At 34.1% G+C, this 17,622-nt stretch overlaps 1 protein-coding gene across 2 annotated transcripts in view; it reads left to right on the top strand.

Annotated features, from left to right (window-relative positions):
• PDS5A (PDS5 cohesin associated factor A) overlaps nt 1-17,622 on the top strand; it is a 146,815-nt gene that overhangs the window by 89,417 nt on the left and 39,776 nt on the right. For both annotated transcript variants that reach the window (XM_072620540.1, XM_072620539.1), the window contains exons 17-20: nt 3,847-3,962; nt 5,842-5,947; nt 12,862-13,022; nt 16,825-16,948. In XM_072620540.1, coding sequence (XP_072476641.1) covers nt 3,847-3,962; nt 5,842-5,947; nt 12,862-13,022; nt 16,825-16,948 — 507 coding nt within the window. The remainder of the gene's footprint in view (nt 1-3,846; nt 3,963-5,841; nt 5,948-12,861; nt 13,023-16,824; nt 16,949-17,622) is intronic.

The raw sequence follows: 17,622 nt of genomic DNA, 5'->3' as shown, positions 1-17,622 counted from the left end.
ACAACACAGCCTGCCTGACTTACTCATTGATATCCACCAGCCATGCCTCCAGAGACCCTGGAACTTCTTGGGGCTGCTTTGTACTTGGGTAATAAAAAAAGCAGTGACAGCAATCTGAGCCTTGAGTCCCCTGAGCCAATCAAATCTCAAGTAATGTCTCAATACCTTTTAAAATAAAACCAGCCTAACTTGCATTGGTATAAGGGTTGGGCTATTGCTCATACTGTAGAAAACTTTGAGTCTAGCAATATCATTTTCCAGGTGAAGAAACTTAAGCCAGTACAGAGATGTTAAGTCAAGTTGCCTAGGGCCAAACAGATTTTAAGTATATGAATCTGGATTTGAATCCAGTTCCTACTGTCTCCAAGTTCATTGTTATATCCACAACTGCATGCTGTCTTGAGGATGACCCAAAGGGCAATCAAGAGGTACATGGTGGGCATGAGTAGGGTGCTAGCTAACACAATGCATTTAAGGAATTATGAAGGAGAAATAGTTCAAGTGATAGCATTAGAGAAATATATTATGAAAAATGAAAATATGCCGCTCATGTATTCCACAAAAGCAAAGCATAATTGTAGGACAGCTTGTGTGTGACAGTGATACCTTTATGAAGTCAAAAGAATTCAAGGAGCACAGCAGACGTGTTCAGTTACCCTCCTATATGTAATCTTTTTTTTTTTTTTTGAAGGGATTTTTTTTTTTAATTTTTATTTTTTAATGTTTAACAATCACTGCCATACAATTGCGATTTTATCCCCCCCACCTACCCCCCACTCCCTCCCCACGACTGCATACAATTCTGTATAGATTCTACATATACTTTCCTATTGAGTATATTTTCACTATAGTCATGCTATGTAGTCAGACTAAGATAAATGAAAGAAATCGTATAACAAATCAGAACATGATACACAAACACATACACATACACAAACATGATCTGCTACATTATGTGAGTGACTTCCATATTTCTCTCTCTGAGTGTGGAAGGCATTTTGCCTTGAGATCCACCATTGGGATTTTTTTTTTTTTGTAAGAAGTTCTTGTGTTATTACAAAAATCTAAGTCTAGCAGAAAAAACTCTCACACACTGTGGTCGTTGCTGTGCATAAAGTTCTCCTGGTTCTGCTCCTTTCACTCAGCATCAGGTCATATAAGTCCTTCCAGGCCTCTCTGAAGTCTTCTTGTTCATCATTTCTTATGGCACAATAGTACTCCATTACATTCATATACCATAATTTATTCAGCCATTCCCCAATTGATGGACATCCCCTTGACTTCCAGTTTTTGGCAACTACATAGAGTGCTGCTATAAATATTTTTGTACATGTGGGACCCTTTCCCATTTTTATGATCTCTTGGGGATATAGTCCTAGTAGCGATATTGCTGGGTCAAAGGGTATGCACATTTTTGTAGCCCTTTGGGCATAGTTCCAAATTGCTCTCCAGAATGGTTGGATGCGCTCGCAGCTTCACCAACAATGAATTAGTGTTCCAACTCTCCCACATCCTCTCCAGCATTTATCATTTTCTTGTTCTGTCATGTTTGCCAATCTTATAGGTGTGATGTGGTACCTCAGAGTTGTTTTGATTTGCATCTCTCTAACCAATAGTGATTTAGAGCATTTTTTCATATGATTATAGATAGCCTTAACCTCTTCCTCTGAAAATTGCCTGTTCATATCCTTTGACCATTTATCAATTGGGGAATGACTTGTATGATTATACATTTGGGTCAGTTCTCTATATATTCTAGAAATGAGGCCTTTATCCCCGAGCTTAGCTGTAAAAATTCTTTCCCAATTTACTACATCCCTCCGGATTTTGGTTGCATTGGGTTTGGTTGTGCAAAAACTTCTCAGTTTAATGTAATCAAAGTTATCCATTTTGCATTTCATAATGCTTTCTATCTCTCCTTTAGTAAAGAATTCTTCCCTTCTCCATAGATCTGATAAATACACTATTCCTTGCTTCTCCAGTTTATTCATGGTATCAATCTTTATACCTAAATCATGTACCCATTTGGACTTTATTCTTGTGTACGGTGTCAGGTATGGGTCTATGCCTAATTTCCGCCACACTGTCATCCAGTTTTCCCAGCAATCCTATATGTAATCTTATTGGAAGGACACAGATAAGGATTCCAGGAATGACTGAAATTTGAGTTGTAAGGAATCCCTGCATTAGTGAGATCACAGACCCTTGGCATATGGGAATAATGGCTTGATTAAACAATAATCAGAGGCAAAGTTCATAAAAACATATCTTGCCAGAAACTCCTCTGTGCCTTTCTAGTAGTTTCCTTCCTGAGAAATGCTTCTTATAGTGAAAATACTTTGAAACAAGGAATCAGCAAATACAGAGGGGTGGGGTGGAAATCTGATACTTACATTTAGGGTTTCCTTTTAATTCATGTTTGTGGAAAAGAAGTAATTGAAAGCTCCTGTATCAATAGTTCACTTTGCCATCTAAGCTCTAATGTCTCCCTTGTATTATCCTGTCTGATGCTTAATATTTTATCCATTTTCCAAGCCTACTCTTTGGCAATGAACACTCTTCACTATTAGATAATAATATTTCCTATTTCCGTAGCCTTCTTTCCAACACTCCTATTTTGTATGTAGAATATTATTATAGCCTCATGGAATTGTAACTGAAATTCAGATATTCCTTCCCTGATGCCACGCATCCAGTTCATCTCAGTAGGATTTGAACTCTGATGTCTCACTTAAAGTCCAGCTGTCTTTCTACTACTGTAGCCAAGGAAAAAAAGGACACAAAATAATTAAGGAAGACCAGTACAAGGATACCTGGGACAAGAGAAAACATTCCCTTTGTCCTTTCACATATCCCCCTCTGTAGATATACAAGTATATAATTACTCTCCTTTAGTTTAAATCTTTTTGTATCCTAATGGAAAAAAAGGGTAGTCCATCTTAATAAGTAAATTCATTATGGAAAGACTTGAGCTAAAGCTAAAGGAATAGATTCAATTATGTTCCTTTTGATGTTTCATGTTAGTGGTTGTCAGGTTCTTGTATTATATAGAAAATGAAATAGATTGTACGTTCCTTGAGAAAAAAGACTATATGTGCTTACTTATATCCACTTACTTTACAACAGCTAGTGCATAAATTCAGTATGTCACATAAAATAGGAGTCATAACATGAGGCTAGGAATTAGGAGACATAGTTTCTAGTAAACCTTGAATCTGTGAAATGTTATTAAGGATACAGTAAAATCAGAGCCTTCTGTGCTTTTAAACTGCTTGATTTCCAAAAAGATTACCAAACACATTTATTCTAAATTGCATGATTTCTTTTGCTTAGTTTCAATAGTAAAAAATGGTTATTTTTATTGTAACTATTAGAACTACGTTATGTACAAGGACATATTCTTTAAAACAATACAAGAATTATTGATTCCATGGTTACCAGCAGAACAAGTCTTTAAAACACTGGTATCCTCGGCGGTCAGCCATGCGCGACCAGATCTGACTTTAAAACTGTAGTAGACTGTGTTAAGCTGCTGAAAGTTTTAGAAAAAAGACAAACCGTGTATAAATAATAACTTTTTCTACATTTGTTCAGCTGTAATGCCTATTCTTCTAAGGAAATTATTGGACTTTTAATTATGACTATAGTAGGTAAACTTTTAAGACCTCTGCCAGGGTTACCTCTAACCATGATGACATACATGTCAGTAGAAATTTAGTAAAGGATTTACTCTACATAGAATGTATAATTGCTGAATTTGAATTATAGATATAAATGCTTTTGATGTATAGGATAAGTTTTTATTTGATTTTATTTTTGTGACATGAGACTGTTTCCTTTTAACAGAGAGAAATAGCTAGGAAACTTGCAAACCCCAAGCAACCAACTAATCCTTTCCTTGAGATGGTCAAATTTCTTTTGGAAAGAATTGCACCTGTGCACATTGACTCAGAAGCCATCAGGTAAACTAGGAGATACAATGTTAACCTTATAAATATTCTGTTCTGTAGAGTCAGTGACCAGCTATACGTGTACTGCAGTCTTTTGCAAAAGCTAAATAGAAAAGGTTCATTTTCCTTCTAAATTACAAATGTGGATATATCTTTAATACAGAGTAGTTCTCTTTTATATGGGCCTATCCAGAATTTATGGATTGCCTGAAGAAGATATTTCCTGAGATGTAGTTTATTTTTGATAGGGAAATTCTGATTTAACAAATTAGACTATCTCTAAGTTAATATTTCTCTAAATGATTTTGAACCATATTTCATTTTCCTTTTAATTTTTATTTTAAACCAGACGAAGGCTCCCTGGTTAGGAGACAAACCATGAATTTTCTTTCCTTCAGTCAAAAAAGATTTTTTTCTTATAATCTGCTTTCAATTTTCATTATAACTGAAATATTCAGTTGGAAGAGACCTTATAGACCATCTTGTATTTTCATGTGGAAATAATTATCAAAGCATAACTTAAATACATGTTCTCTAATCTTTCATTTTTACCCATCAGTATTCTTGATGTGTAAAACCTGATTATATACTAGACATCAGCTCCTACCGCTTATATGACTCTAGTCTTTTAAAGTTTATAGAACAATTCTGTAGGGTTTTGGAGTTGGTGTTCCTTTGTTGTCATCCTTCTTTTGCACATGAGGCTATTGAAATTCAAAAGACAAAATGACTCACCTGTGGTCTCAGAGTCATACCTCAAACCCAGGTCTTCTGATTCAGTAGCCAGGCTTCCTCATAATTCAAGGACTCCCAACATAAATAATGAGAACTTTTTTAAGCTTCCCATCCTCATTCCTACTGTTTAGTCCACTGCTTTGGAATGTGTGCCAACCCAGAGTTCCAGATTTCCTCCTTGCAATTACTGATCATCATCCAAACTACTGTCCAGTGAATTGATCCAAAAGACAATACTGAAACAGAGGTGATTCAGCAACTTGAAGCAAAAAGTTGTGGAATGCTACCTATGAGCATACTAGACAGTCATGGCTAATGGGACCTTGTGTGAGAATAAATAAAGTTTGAGGCTATCTCTAAGGCCATGTGGTGAGCTGAGGTATAAATCACACCACCCTCTTTTTAATCTACTGATAGCTACTAATTCTAGCATTCTTTAAAAGGAGACTTGGTCTAAAAATTCAGCAAATATGATAAATATATATTTGCTTAGTTTAAATGTATAACAAAACCAATTAATAAGCAAAGAGGAAATGATATCTTCATTAAATAAGAATATCAAGAAACAACTGATAAGATTGAAAACGTTCTTCATTTTTTATGTGTCCTGTTGTTGAATTTTAATCAAAAGTGTTTTATTAATCTTTGAATAATAGATCAATTTTGTAAGAAACTATTCACTTAAAAACTATCTCAAAATTTTTTCCAGGGTAAGTTGGAATATAATTCCTTGTCTGTGCTAACTAGTTATACGTTTAAAAGAAAAATTTGTTTACTGTTTCATTTTCATAAAGGTTAACTTGCCTTTCATCAATTAACTAATGATAAGAAATAGAGACTTAGAGCATTTTGCTGTAAAACTGAAGAAAACAAGTTCACAAAACTAAGGAAATAATAATCACTGTAATTTAAATACCCAAATTATTATAAAATATAATTTCCTCTAGTTTTTAATTTAGTTAGAAATTTAGTTTTAAGAATCTATTATTTGAGCAGATTGTTTTGTAAAACTAATAGCCGATTTAAATGAAACAGACTGATTTTTGCCCTGGAGATTTGCTCTTATAATTTTTTTTTAAATCTACCTAAAATTTGGATTGTTAATCTTCAGTGTTTTGGGGTACTTGGAACTAATCTAGACTTTCTTATTTGATAGTGCACTAGTAAAGCTGATGAACAAGTCAATAGAGGGGACTGCTGATGATGAAGAGGAGGGTGTGAGTCCAGATACAGCCATTCGTGCAGGACTTGAACTACTTAAGGTATTTTTTATTATGAATTTTGTTCACATCCATTGGTAACAGTCATAGTACAATCAAGTTCATTATTTCATATTGAAAAAGTGCTATAAACCAATAATAGTGGCAGGCATGTGTATGATGTTTATTCTTAGTCAAAGTTCTGCTTGTTGTCATGGGTGACTTAAAGTAAATTTGAAACCTGGTCTCTGCTTGCAAAGAAGTTAATTGGAAATAAAAGAATAGTTAGAAATAAAGAATAAACACATAGGAAATACAAATACCAGTAATAGTATTTGATTAATCAGTAAATGCTAAATAAAGTCAAAGAATTGGCAGATCCCTAAGTCTTGATAGAGAACATACGGTAAATCCAGTTGTAAAGAACAACTAAAAGTTTGAATAACAAAGAAAAATTAATTCTAGCTAGAAAGGTTAGATGTGGGAATGAGCATTGCTTGTCCTGGAAAGTGAGGAGACCAGTCTGTCAGAAGGAAAGGTTTGTTATTAGGGACTAAGCAATGAAATGAGGGGAAAAAAGCATTCCTTCTGTAACATCTTCTGTGTGGTGCTCAGTCATGTGGACTCAGAGCCTGAAGGCACCAGAAGGAATGCTTTTAAACAATTCTTAGTCAAGGAAAGATGGGTTTTATTAAGGGTCATTTGTCAGTGACGTGTAGGTTGGTATAGAGTCCAGAGAAAGTAGGGGCAGAAAACAAATTTAGGCAACTGTGGCAATAACCTCTCTATAAAATGGTATGGGCCTTCATTAAGGTAGTAAGTAAGTAAGAGATTGCGAGAGGCATGGGAAACATTTCCAAGGAAGAAATAGGCAGAATTTGTAGACACACAAGAAATAGGATAAAAAGGGAGATTATGCAAATATACTTTGGAGGATAATAAAACATTTTTATAGTGACTTACGATGTAGAAGTGCTTTTCTCCCAACAAGTTTTTGAGGCAGGGGCTAAGTAATTATCATTTCCATTTTATAAATGAAGAAACTGACTTGCTTATATTATAACTCATAATGGTTTAAGGCAATGTTCACACCTCAGTCTCCTGACTCCATATTCTTCACTCCTTACTACAACAAAAAACACTATCGGAATATTGGAGGGAAAACCAGAGGAGCTTGTTGGGGATTAGGGAAGGTAATGAATTTGGTTTTGGACAAACTGAGTTTTAAGTTAATGGATATCCAAACACAGTACAGCACAGTGGCTTTGCCTCACCTCAGCCACATACTGATTTTTGTTATCCTGGGCAAGTGATTTATTTCTCAGTTTTTCATGTTGCTACTTCTAAAGACTGTAAGTTGCAGAGATGGAAGAGTTTCCTTAATTGGGAGTTCTTTATACCAATGAAACTATAGGTCCAGCTGCAGAAATGTCTATTTGCTGTTTGCAAATGTGAGACTTGTGCAAGTGATAGATGATTGCTGGAACTATAGGTTTATAAGTATGTGGAACACAACTTTTCAACATTAATACTATATATTCTTCATCTCCTTAAGTTACCAGTTACTCTACTGTCTAATCTCTTTTTAATTTGAAAAATGAATTTTATTGATATCTGTGTTTTTATATAACTTATATTGCATAATAGACCCCTCCAGAGAGCCATATACCAAAGAATAAAAAAGAGGAAAAGCTATTTAGCAAAACTAATTATAATATTTTAAAAGTCTGACATATGCATTTTATTTCACATCCATAGCACCCCACATCTCCAAAGAAGCTGGTTGAGGTGCCTTCATGTATTTCTCCCTTTTATGTGACACAACATGAACCTATTCATGAATAGCTTGGTTTCTAAAGTATATATTAAGTTTGAAATGGTAGTTCCAACTCTGCTCTGCTTGTCTCCTTCCCAACTACTTTTTTCCTCTCCTGTATATTTTAAAATATTTCATTGGTATGTCTATTCTTTCTTTTCTCTTTTATGTTACTGCCTCACCTCTCTTCCCCTTCCCTCCCTAAGTCTCCTCACAACACCATAAAAAAGCCCTCTCATAACAAATAAGTATGGTTAAGAAAAAAAAATATATCAGTTATGTGGGTAAATATGTGTTTCATTCTGCATCTCTCTGCCAGGTGATAGGAAGTATGTTCCATCTTCCAGAATCCTGACTGGTCATTGCATTGATCCACATTCTTATTTTTTTCAAAGTAGTTTTCCTTTACATTATATAATCATAAAAATTGTTCCTCTTTTTTTTTTACTCATTTCACTCTGCTCCAATCCATACAAGCCATTCAAGGCTTTTCTGATTACATCCCTTTTCTAATTAAGACAAAAAGTAGTATTCCTTTTCATCATATACCACAATTTGTTCAGCCATTCTCCAACTGGTGGTCAGTATCCTTTCTCTCTTTAACAGAGATGGAGCAGACTGTGGGATTGTATGATGATTATCTATAGTGATAACAGTTATTCAGATGGTTAAAAATGTTCAGCATGTATTTCCTTAAGCCTTTTTTCCTCTCCAAAGGAAATATCCTAGTTTCTCCAGTATTATCTTTGTGTAGTATGGTATCCAGCCCTCTCACATCCTTTCTTCCTGGACCTGATGGGGCTTGTCATTGTTCTTCCCAAACTGTAGCATCTACTTTCTAGATGAGGTCCTAACAGAGCAAAGTACAGCAGGACCTCCCTTGTTTTGGATGTATTGCTACACTTAATAGTCAAATAGTGAGTTACCTTTTTTTTTTTTTAATGTGAACCTGTTAACTTATGGTGAACTTGCAGTTCACTAACCCCTCCTGCACAGATATTTTTCATATAAACTATTGAATTATTGCCATGCCTCCTTCATCATGTATTTTTAAATAACTTCTTCAGTAAGCCTTTTAAAACTCATTTTATTCGGTCCTAAATTTCTAACCTACTCTAAGATTTTTTTTTTTGACTTGACTTTGTTAGTAAACATGTCTAGGTAGTAATCCTGTTAGGTATACCCTCCCAGCTTTGTGATAACTAGGCTATCTCTGCCTTTACTTAAGGCATTGTCAGAAAGCGGCATAGGGGCCAGCATTAATTCCTGGAGACTTCCACTTAAACTCCTTCTAAATTGATTTCAAACCATTAATGACTGACAACTCTTTGGTTGGGGTCATTTAAACCAGTTTTGGTTTGTTGGGTGATTTTGGGAGGTGACAAGAGATTGGCAAGTTGTGTAAGATTTGGTGCTGGATCGTGAGTAAGAGGATACTCAGAATAGGGATTAAAGCAAGGTATAAAAGTAAATGATGTCATAAGATCACCAACTTTTTTGATAATAAAGCATATTTTTACCCATGTTTTTCACACTTACTACAGTCATGGTAATATATACTAAATGTGTTGAATATGAACAGAAGACTTCTTTTCAGGTTTTCTGCTCACTTTTAATTTAGTTTGCTTTTGATGCCTTTTAATCCTAAAGGGATATAAGATTTCAGGTCTTTTTAGCCTTTACACTTCAGTGTCATAATTTGGTATGTTGTTGAAAGATAATAATTTGAAATATTTGATTAGTCAGAATCTCAAAAATTATATTAATATTGTAGGGACAAATGTTTTATGAATACATTTTAATCCCATAGCTTATTTCTAATTTCTTTTCCCATTTTCCTAAATCAATCAGTATTTAAGTTCCTACTTTGTGCCAAATACTGGATTTGACCCTAAGCACCATAAACTTATTCATCTAACCCTAAATCATTGCTTAGTGAAATTTATTCATTGATTCAGTAATGCTCTTCAATTGATTTTGCAGTAAGTCCTTTCAAATAGGTAAACATTTTAGAAAATTTTTAAATTTTTTAAAAAGTTGGCCTTGGTTGGCTTTTTTTTTTTTTTTTAGTTTATTTGGTTTTTTTTCTAACTTGCAAAATTTAATTTTTATTACTTTATCAAAGTGCAAGGCATCTTGAAAGCCACAGAGATGAAATAAGATGTTCCTTTCTCTCTAGATGGTTGTAGCCTTGCGGAAGAGATCATTTGTACCAAGACTGCTTTTTTAAAAATTTCATCTTTTTGACATTTGTAGGAACAAGAACTGGATGTATCATTTAGTCAATAAAACACATATATTGTGATGTACATGCACACGTACGTGCTGATGAACCACCTTACATTATGCACCATTGTGTTTCAAGGAGATGACTGAATGTCTTTAAAGATATTAAATATACTTCATGGGCCAGCAGAAATGCTTAATTTTTATTCCTGTGGACAAGAAAAAAAGTTATTTTTGAGGCAGCAGAAACATAACAGTAACAGTTTACTGTAAGAAATCCTGGAGAAGAATAGAAAAAATAGGTGTTCAGACTTTGCTACGTTTCGCCATTTTTCAGCCAATTCTAAAAAGCTCATCGTGACTTGTGGAAATCAGGGCCCTGCTTTGCAGCCCTTTTATTCGGCTCCTTGAAGTTTTTACAGCAGTGACTATGAAAGCTCCCGCCTGGTGATCAGGCTGGTCCAGAAGAGACCACCTGTCCCCATCTCCTCTTCATTGCACATTGACTCTCAACAGGAATGACAAGTAATTAACTCACCCCGTGTCTGTTTGTGGTGAGGTGGCGACTGGGAAGCTGAAAAACTTTTTACTCTTTTTTAAGTGACTTCTGATTCACAGTATACCATATTAGCTGCTCAGAAAAATAGGAAAGATATGGTCAGTCCCCTTTGGGAGTTTATAATTTGTTTGGGAAGATAATTGTATAATGCTTAGAGCAGTTGTTTTCAGACAGAGTTGCACTGAATAATTTCTTATGGTTCAAGATAACCGGTGTCTTTAGTGATAAGATATATACATATGCAACAGTAAATTTGTGTAAAATAAATTTAATTAAAGTTGTTCTTAGTATAGGAAAGCTTATTAAAATAATACTAGAAAGAGAAGCCATTTATAATACTATTGATATTCATAGTTCTTATCTAATCAATGTGGGAATCCATCATTTTAGCAGTGCCTTTATGACTTAATAAAGCATGATCATGAACCTAAATATAAATAAACTAATTTTAAATTATTTTTAGCATTTAAAATGTCAGAACTTTTCTATCAATCCCTAAGTTTCCATCAGGATTCTGTCTATTCATTGTTATGGTTAAAATTCATTGTGTATTTTATTCTATTTTTGTTCTGTTGTTTTGTTTTCCACCTTGCTTTATATTCCTCTCACTCAGTGATCTTCATTTATATTATGACTAACATTATAACAAAGGATTATAATTTTTTTTTTACTTCCCTCTTTCTTAGGACATTTAGATAATTTCCAGGTTTGTTTGGGTTTTTTTTAAAGTTTATTTGTATTGGTGCTTTGAACAGATCTCAGGGAAAAAAAATTTTTCCCCAGAAAGCCTGCTTCTTTATCATTGACTTTCCAAGCTCTAAGGGCTTGCTTGGTTCCGAAAGCCTCTCTGGAACAAGTGCCACATTTATTTTTTTGTTTCATTAATACCTTGAGGCATCAGAAAAATTATTGGGTCAAAGATATTCCATAAGTTTTCCCTTCAATCAGCAGCAAGTTGTTGTTATTTCTAGATTGAGGTTTATTGCGTTTATTCATTTTTGCCAGGTTGGGAGATGTGAAGTGGTAACTTAAAATTGTTTGACTTAGTATCACTGATTATTTGTGAGGCTCAGCATCTTAAATCAACTATTTGTTTAACAATTTGGAAATTACCTGTTCTTCTCTTTTGATGCTTTATATATCGGATGAGAGAATGAAGGACAAACACAGCCTGAGGGATACTTTCATGAATTTTTTTTTTTAACAGTTCCTTAGGTATTTTAGATGCAGAGTTTTTTCTTTTACGTACGCTGATTTCTTGTTCAAAATTTAAAACTGAGCAAAAATTCAATTTTTTTAATGTAGTTAAATCTGTTTTGTTTCTAATAATTCCTTTTGTTTGCTGAATGGGGGAGGGGTAGTGCAAGCATTGGTTCATAATACTCCACAGTTGAGATGAATCCTTTATTCCTTCATCTGTTTTTCATAGTTTTTTGTTTGTTTGTTTTTTTAATGCTTAGTATCATCCCACTGAAATTCACTGACGTAGCTAATATAAGAATTGGGCCTAAATCTATTTCTTGTCCAGATGCCAACAAGTTTTCCAGATTCCTTTGTTAAGTAATTCTTTCCTGAATTTAATCATCTACAGGTTTTTCAAATACTTTTTCAAATCTTTCATATATAGCTGATTAGACATCCAGTGGCATTTTATCTTTCTTGAATTAAAATTAAGATATTTAAAAGTTTAATATCAGATTAAGTGTTAAAGGTAACTAGCACATAAATTGTGCTTTAATATTTATAAAGTACTTTATTCATATTAACTCATTTGTATTTCAAAACAATCCTGGGAGATTGGTTCTGCTGGTTTTATCCCCATTTAGCAGATAATTCAACTAAGATGAAGGTAAGTTGAATTACCTATGGTCACTCAGCTAATAAGTGTCAAGAGGCAGCCTATAAACTCATTTCATGTCCAACACTGTACACTACCTGGGTGCCTTATACTTGAGTGGTGCTGTTGGTAGTGGCGATGGTGGTGGTGGTGATATTGGTGATAAAAAGAAGCAGCATCTGTTAAGTGCTTATTATGTGCAAAGCAAGTCTTGTGCTAAGCACAAGAGGTACAAATGTGAAAATCAAGAAGCTATTTTATTCATTCAAGTCTCTTCATTGAAGGCAACATATAGTACTATTGTATATCTTTACCCACCTTGATTAAAGTGCATGAAACTTTTGAGAGGTTATGTTAGTGTTAACATGCTTTCCATTTCAAAATGTCACCACTTGAGTTATTTGAATATCTGTATTGTTAAAGGTACTGCTAAAAATTAAACAAATGGTTTGGCTTTTCATCTTCTCTACTGTAAAATACATTTTCTTCTGGATTTTTACTATTGTCTGTGCTCATAAAGCATTATGTCTGTCATACAGGTTCTGTCTTTCACACATCCTACCTCGTTTCACTCAGCAGAGACATATGAGTCCCTGCTGCAGTGCCTCAGAATGGAAGATGACAAAGTAGCAGAAGCCGCCATACAGATTTTTAGGAATACAGGACACAAAATAGAAACAGATCTTCCACAAATAAGATCGTGAGTTACTTTTTCATATGGCATCCTAAAGCTGCACTGCTAGCATGTGACTGAATCATAATTTTGCTTACTATCTTCTCTCATTTTTCTACACATGAACCTACAGTAGGTTAACCTCAGTTATTTAGTAGATTTCTTTCTTTCCTTTTGCCATTTCACTTCCAGTTATCACTTGCATCAAAAGCTACCTAGTCAGAAGAAATAATAAGTCAGCAGGTTTTTTAAAATTAGACTTTTATTTATCCATACCTACCCTATTCTTCATTATCATGCATTTGAAGGTTAACAATTGTCATTCACATTCTCATTTTAGAAATAAATGAGAGAAATAGTTACAACAGTAATTTCTTGAACAATTGCATAAAAGCCATTTTATAAAGAACTTTAATCAAAAAGCATCACATGCCCATTTTATTCATCCCAGGATTTCCACAGGCTGTCATATTTTGTGAGTAGTAAGTAATTCACATTTACATGGTGTTTTGAGCTTTTCAAAGTGTTTTCTCTAAATTAATCTTACAAAATAGATAGTCAAAGCATTGTTTACAAATTATGAATGAAAAATTTAAGACTTAGACATTTAAACATCTTAACTATGAACAAAGGCTAGTGAGTGTTAGAGCTGGAATACAACACTAATGCTTAATCCTTTGGAGCAGGAATGATAGACTGGTACCATATTGTTAAAGGTATTAAATACCATATAGAGGAATTCATATGTTCACTAGTCAACATCAAAACACTGGAACTTCTTCAATCAGGGAAATATATTTGGACCAGCACTCTTAACTATCAACTTGGCAGCTGTGCAGAAGATAGACTGATGAGGGACTGGAGTCTATGTGAAGAGAAATTTAGAGGTTTATATGTAATAGGCTAGGAGACAAGTGATGAGGGCCTGAACTAGGGTGATTATTGTGTGAAAGAAGAATAGAGAAAAGGATGTGATGTGAGATAAGTGGAATCAGTAAGATTTGGCAAATCAGTCAATGATATGTGATAGCATTTACTAAGTGCCAACAGTGTGACAGGTACTATGCTGCTATGCTGTGGGATACAAAAGCAGTAAATGAAATAGCCCCGACTAATAGTAAATTTACATTCTGCTAGAGGAAATTGCAAAGATACACTTATATACATAGATATGTATATATATGTGAATAAGGAGAATAAATATATATAAGGCATTTAAATACAAGGCAACTTGAAAGAGAGGGCACTAGCATTTGAGAAGATCAGGAAAGAATGTGTGTGGAAAATGATACTTGAGCCACAGCTTAAAGGAAGAGAAAGATTCTGAGAGGTGGAAGTGAGGATAGATCACATTCCAGGTATAGCTTGGCAACCAGTGTAAGAGAAGGGAGACAACAAATAGTTAACATAGTGAGTTACTCCAAATATGTAGTCTGCTATAGAGTGTCATTTCCAGAAGCCTGCCTGATCTGATCATAACTTATTTCATGTCTTTACCAATAGTAACCTTGATATATACGTAGATTATTCTCATAAAGATTTTGTAGAGTTGAGAAAGTATTTCAGACAACTTCATACTTGTTATTTTTTTGGCTCCCTCTCCCCCCCCTTTTTTTGTGGTTAAAAACAAAGCCTGCCGTTTTGTCTAAATATTTGGTAGACTCTTTCTTGTAGCCTGAAAATAAATCCCTCGTTGTCCTCACAATTTGTTCCTATCCAGCACAAATTTCCTCCGTGTATACTTAGAAAGAGCTAGGGTGGTTACAGTTTGGTTTTGATGTTTTCTAAGATGTATTGAGGAATAGCAAAGGATTACTGAAGAAATAGGACTGCTATAGAACAATGATGACCAGTGACAGATGGAAGTAGAGTGATTCACTTATTTGGCTTATGTTTTCTCTGCCAAGAACTATGACCTTTGCCTAGGAATGAAATGACCAAAATAGCTGATAAAGAATTTCATAACCAAATTAAAGTAATTGAAAATTAAAATTTCATAACCAAAATAAAAGTACCTTGCATTTTATCAGTTCACATGAGCCAGATGAACAACATCTTTAGGACTGAAAGAACTAGTAGATGTGATTTCTGAGCTCTTCTCAATGATAATCTGAACAATCATGGACAATAAGAAAGGTTCTCCAGGACTGAGGAAAGGCAAATGTCCCTGTTTTCAAAAAAGAAAAGTGAATATAATCGACAAAACTAGGTTGGTGAGCTTTATACTTCATTCCCAACAGAATTCTAAAATATATTATTAAAAGAGATGGTAAATGAAATGGTTAAGAAATTGAAGTGGTGATAAAAAAAAAAGTCAGTATCACTTCACCAAGAATTGGCTTTGCCTAAGCATACTTATTTCTTTTTATTTTTAAACTAGTGGTTCATAGGAATATTGTTAATAATAGGTTACCTAGATTTTAGCCAAGTGTTTGACTAAATCGTTCATAGGCTTCTTATGCCAGCTGCAGATATGTGAGTTAGACAATAGTAAAATTAAAAGATTAATAACTGGTTCAATGACTGGAATCTGAAATTAGTCGTTAATGATTTCATATCAACTTGCAAGGACATATCCAATAGAGTTTCTCCTCAATCTATGCTTTTTCATGTGTTATTTAATGTTTATATTACTGATGTGGCTCAAGGTATAGATATGTCCTTATAAAATTTGTGGAAGACACAGTGTAAGAGGAATGTCTCATATATTATATCTGAAAAAGTCTTGTCATCTTAGGATATTGAGCCAGATTTTATAAAGTGAAATTTAGTATGGATAAATGTAAAATTGTACTTTTCAATTCAAAGAAGTGACTTTATATAAAATGGGAGTCATAGTTAGACAGCTGTTTCTCTGAAAAAGATCTGTGAATTTCTGTGTCACAAGCTCAGTGTGAGTCAGTCAACTTTGATAAGCATTTATTAAGTATCTACTATATATCTGGCATTGTGCTAGGCACTAGGGATAAAAATTCAGAAAATGAAACAATCTCTACTTTCAGTGAGCTTTACAGTCTATGAAGATTATTGTGTGGCAACCAAAAAAACTAATCATGTTTTGGGCTATAGTAAAATTAAAATAGGTTCCAAGCATAAAAGAGATTATGATCCATCTGCACTCCACCTTTAAAGGGCTAGAACACTTCTGTACTACTGTATTCAATTCTGTGCAGCACCTTTTACAAGAGTTATGGGAGACAGAATCCAGAAACAGGCAATCAAGATGATGAAAAACCTCAAGTTGATGACATTTGAGGATTAGTTGAGGAAATTGAAGATATCTATCCTGATTAAGGGAAGTTTTGGACGGAAGTTTCGAAGATAAAAATTAGGCTTGATGTAAACTTTCAAGATTCAGTTTTGTATTTTTAAAAGTTATTTGAAAGAATTTTAAAATCAATATTAAGTTCCTCAGTCTCCTTATAAAAATGATACATCTATATGTCTTTTTGCCATCATAAAAATAACAGAAACAGAGTTAGAGAAATAGACATTCAAACTCTGCTTAAATTTATAATTAATTTTTAAAATTATCTTTTTTTTTTTTTGAGACTGTTTGGCAACTTAGAAAATATGTTCATTCTAGATCAGTAAATGTCCAGACTTCTCAAATAGCTTGTTTGTTTCATAAGAAATTTCTAGAATATCATAGTTTTTTGGAGAAGTGGGGAATTGTTAAGAATAGTTTGTATTTTACAGATTATCTTGAAGACTCAGGTCTTGTGGATATTATGCTTAAAAGTAGATATGGCAGAAATCCAATTAAAAGAATTGCTTAAAGTATATAGCCTTTTCGTGCATTTTAAGAGTGTTACTTTAATATTTGCAGCACCTTAATTCCCATTTTACATCAAAAAGCAAAGAGAGGTACACCACACCAAGCAAAACAAGCTGTCCATTGTATCCATGCCATATTCACAAATAAAGAAGTGCAGCTTGCACAGATTTTCGAGGTACGTGTAGCTAATATGGTCTTTATGGGTTTTTTTACACTGTGGTTTGTTGACTTTTTTTGGCTTTGGAGATTTACCTGCTTTGCAGATCTAAATAGAATCCTTGTGTACTCACGGAGCAGTGTCCTCTCCTTTAAATATACCGTACTATGAAAGCAACTCTCATAAACTTAGGCTGACCATTTAGTAGTTGTAGAGATGAGTACACAGTTCCAGAAGGTGAGTTTAGATAATGAGCTTTTTCCTCACAATTTAAAAGGCCATGTGATGCCACTGGGAAGCCAGTTTCTCTTACCCTTGGATTAGTTTCTTGTTTACTCCCAAGCAGTTCAATCTGTGCTACCATAAACTGGATGTGTTCGGCTTATTGCATAATGAGTCACATTTCCTACGGGTCAAAATTACTTCAAATGTCCCAGGATTGTGAGAATTTCTCTAGCTCTGCCACCAGCAGAATATGCCAGTTGTAGTAGAGTGCTTGGGCATTTGGGGCAATGCTGGAGGGAGCAGAAGCAGCTGAATGAAGTGAAAGCTTTTTCTCCACTATTTATTATAAGATCTTTCTCCATTCCTTTTAGTCACGTATTTTTCTAAAGGTTTTTAAGTCCTTTCTCTGCATTTAGTCTGTCTTTCTTATTAAGTTTTACTGGGGAAGAGAACTAGTCTTCTTTTGT

This window comes from Notamacropus eugenii, chromosome 6 (genome assembly GCF_028372415.1).
Source record: "Notamacropus eugenii isolate mMacEug1 chromosome 6, mMacEug1.pri_v2, whole genome shotgun sequence".
Taxonomy (NCBI): domain Eukaryota; kingdom Metazoa; phylum Chordata; class Mammalia; order Diprotodontia; family Macropodidae; genus Notamacropus; species Notamacropus eugenii.
This window is presented reverse-complemented; position numbering and strand designations above follow the sequence as displayed.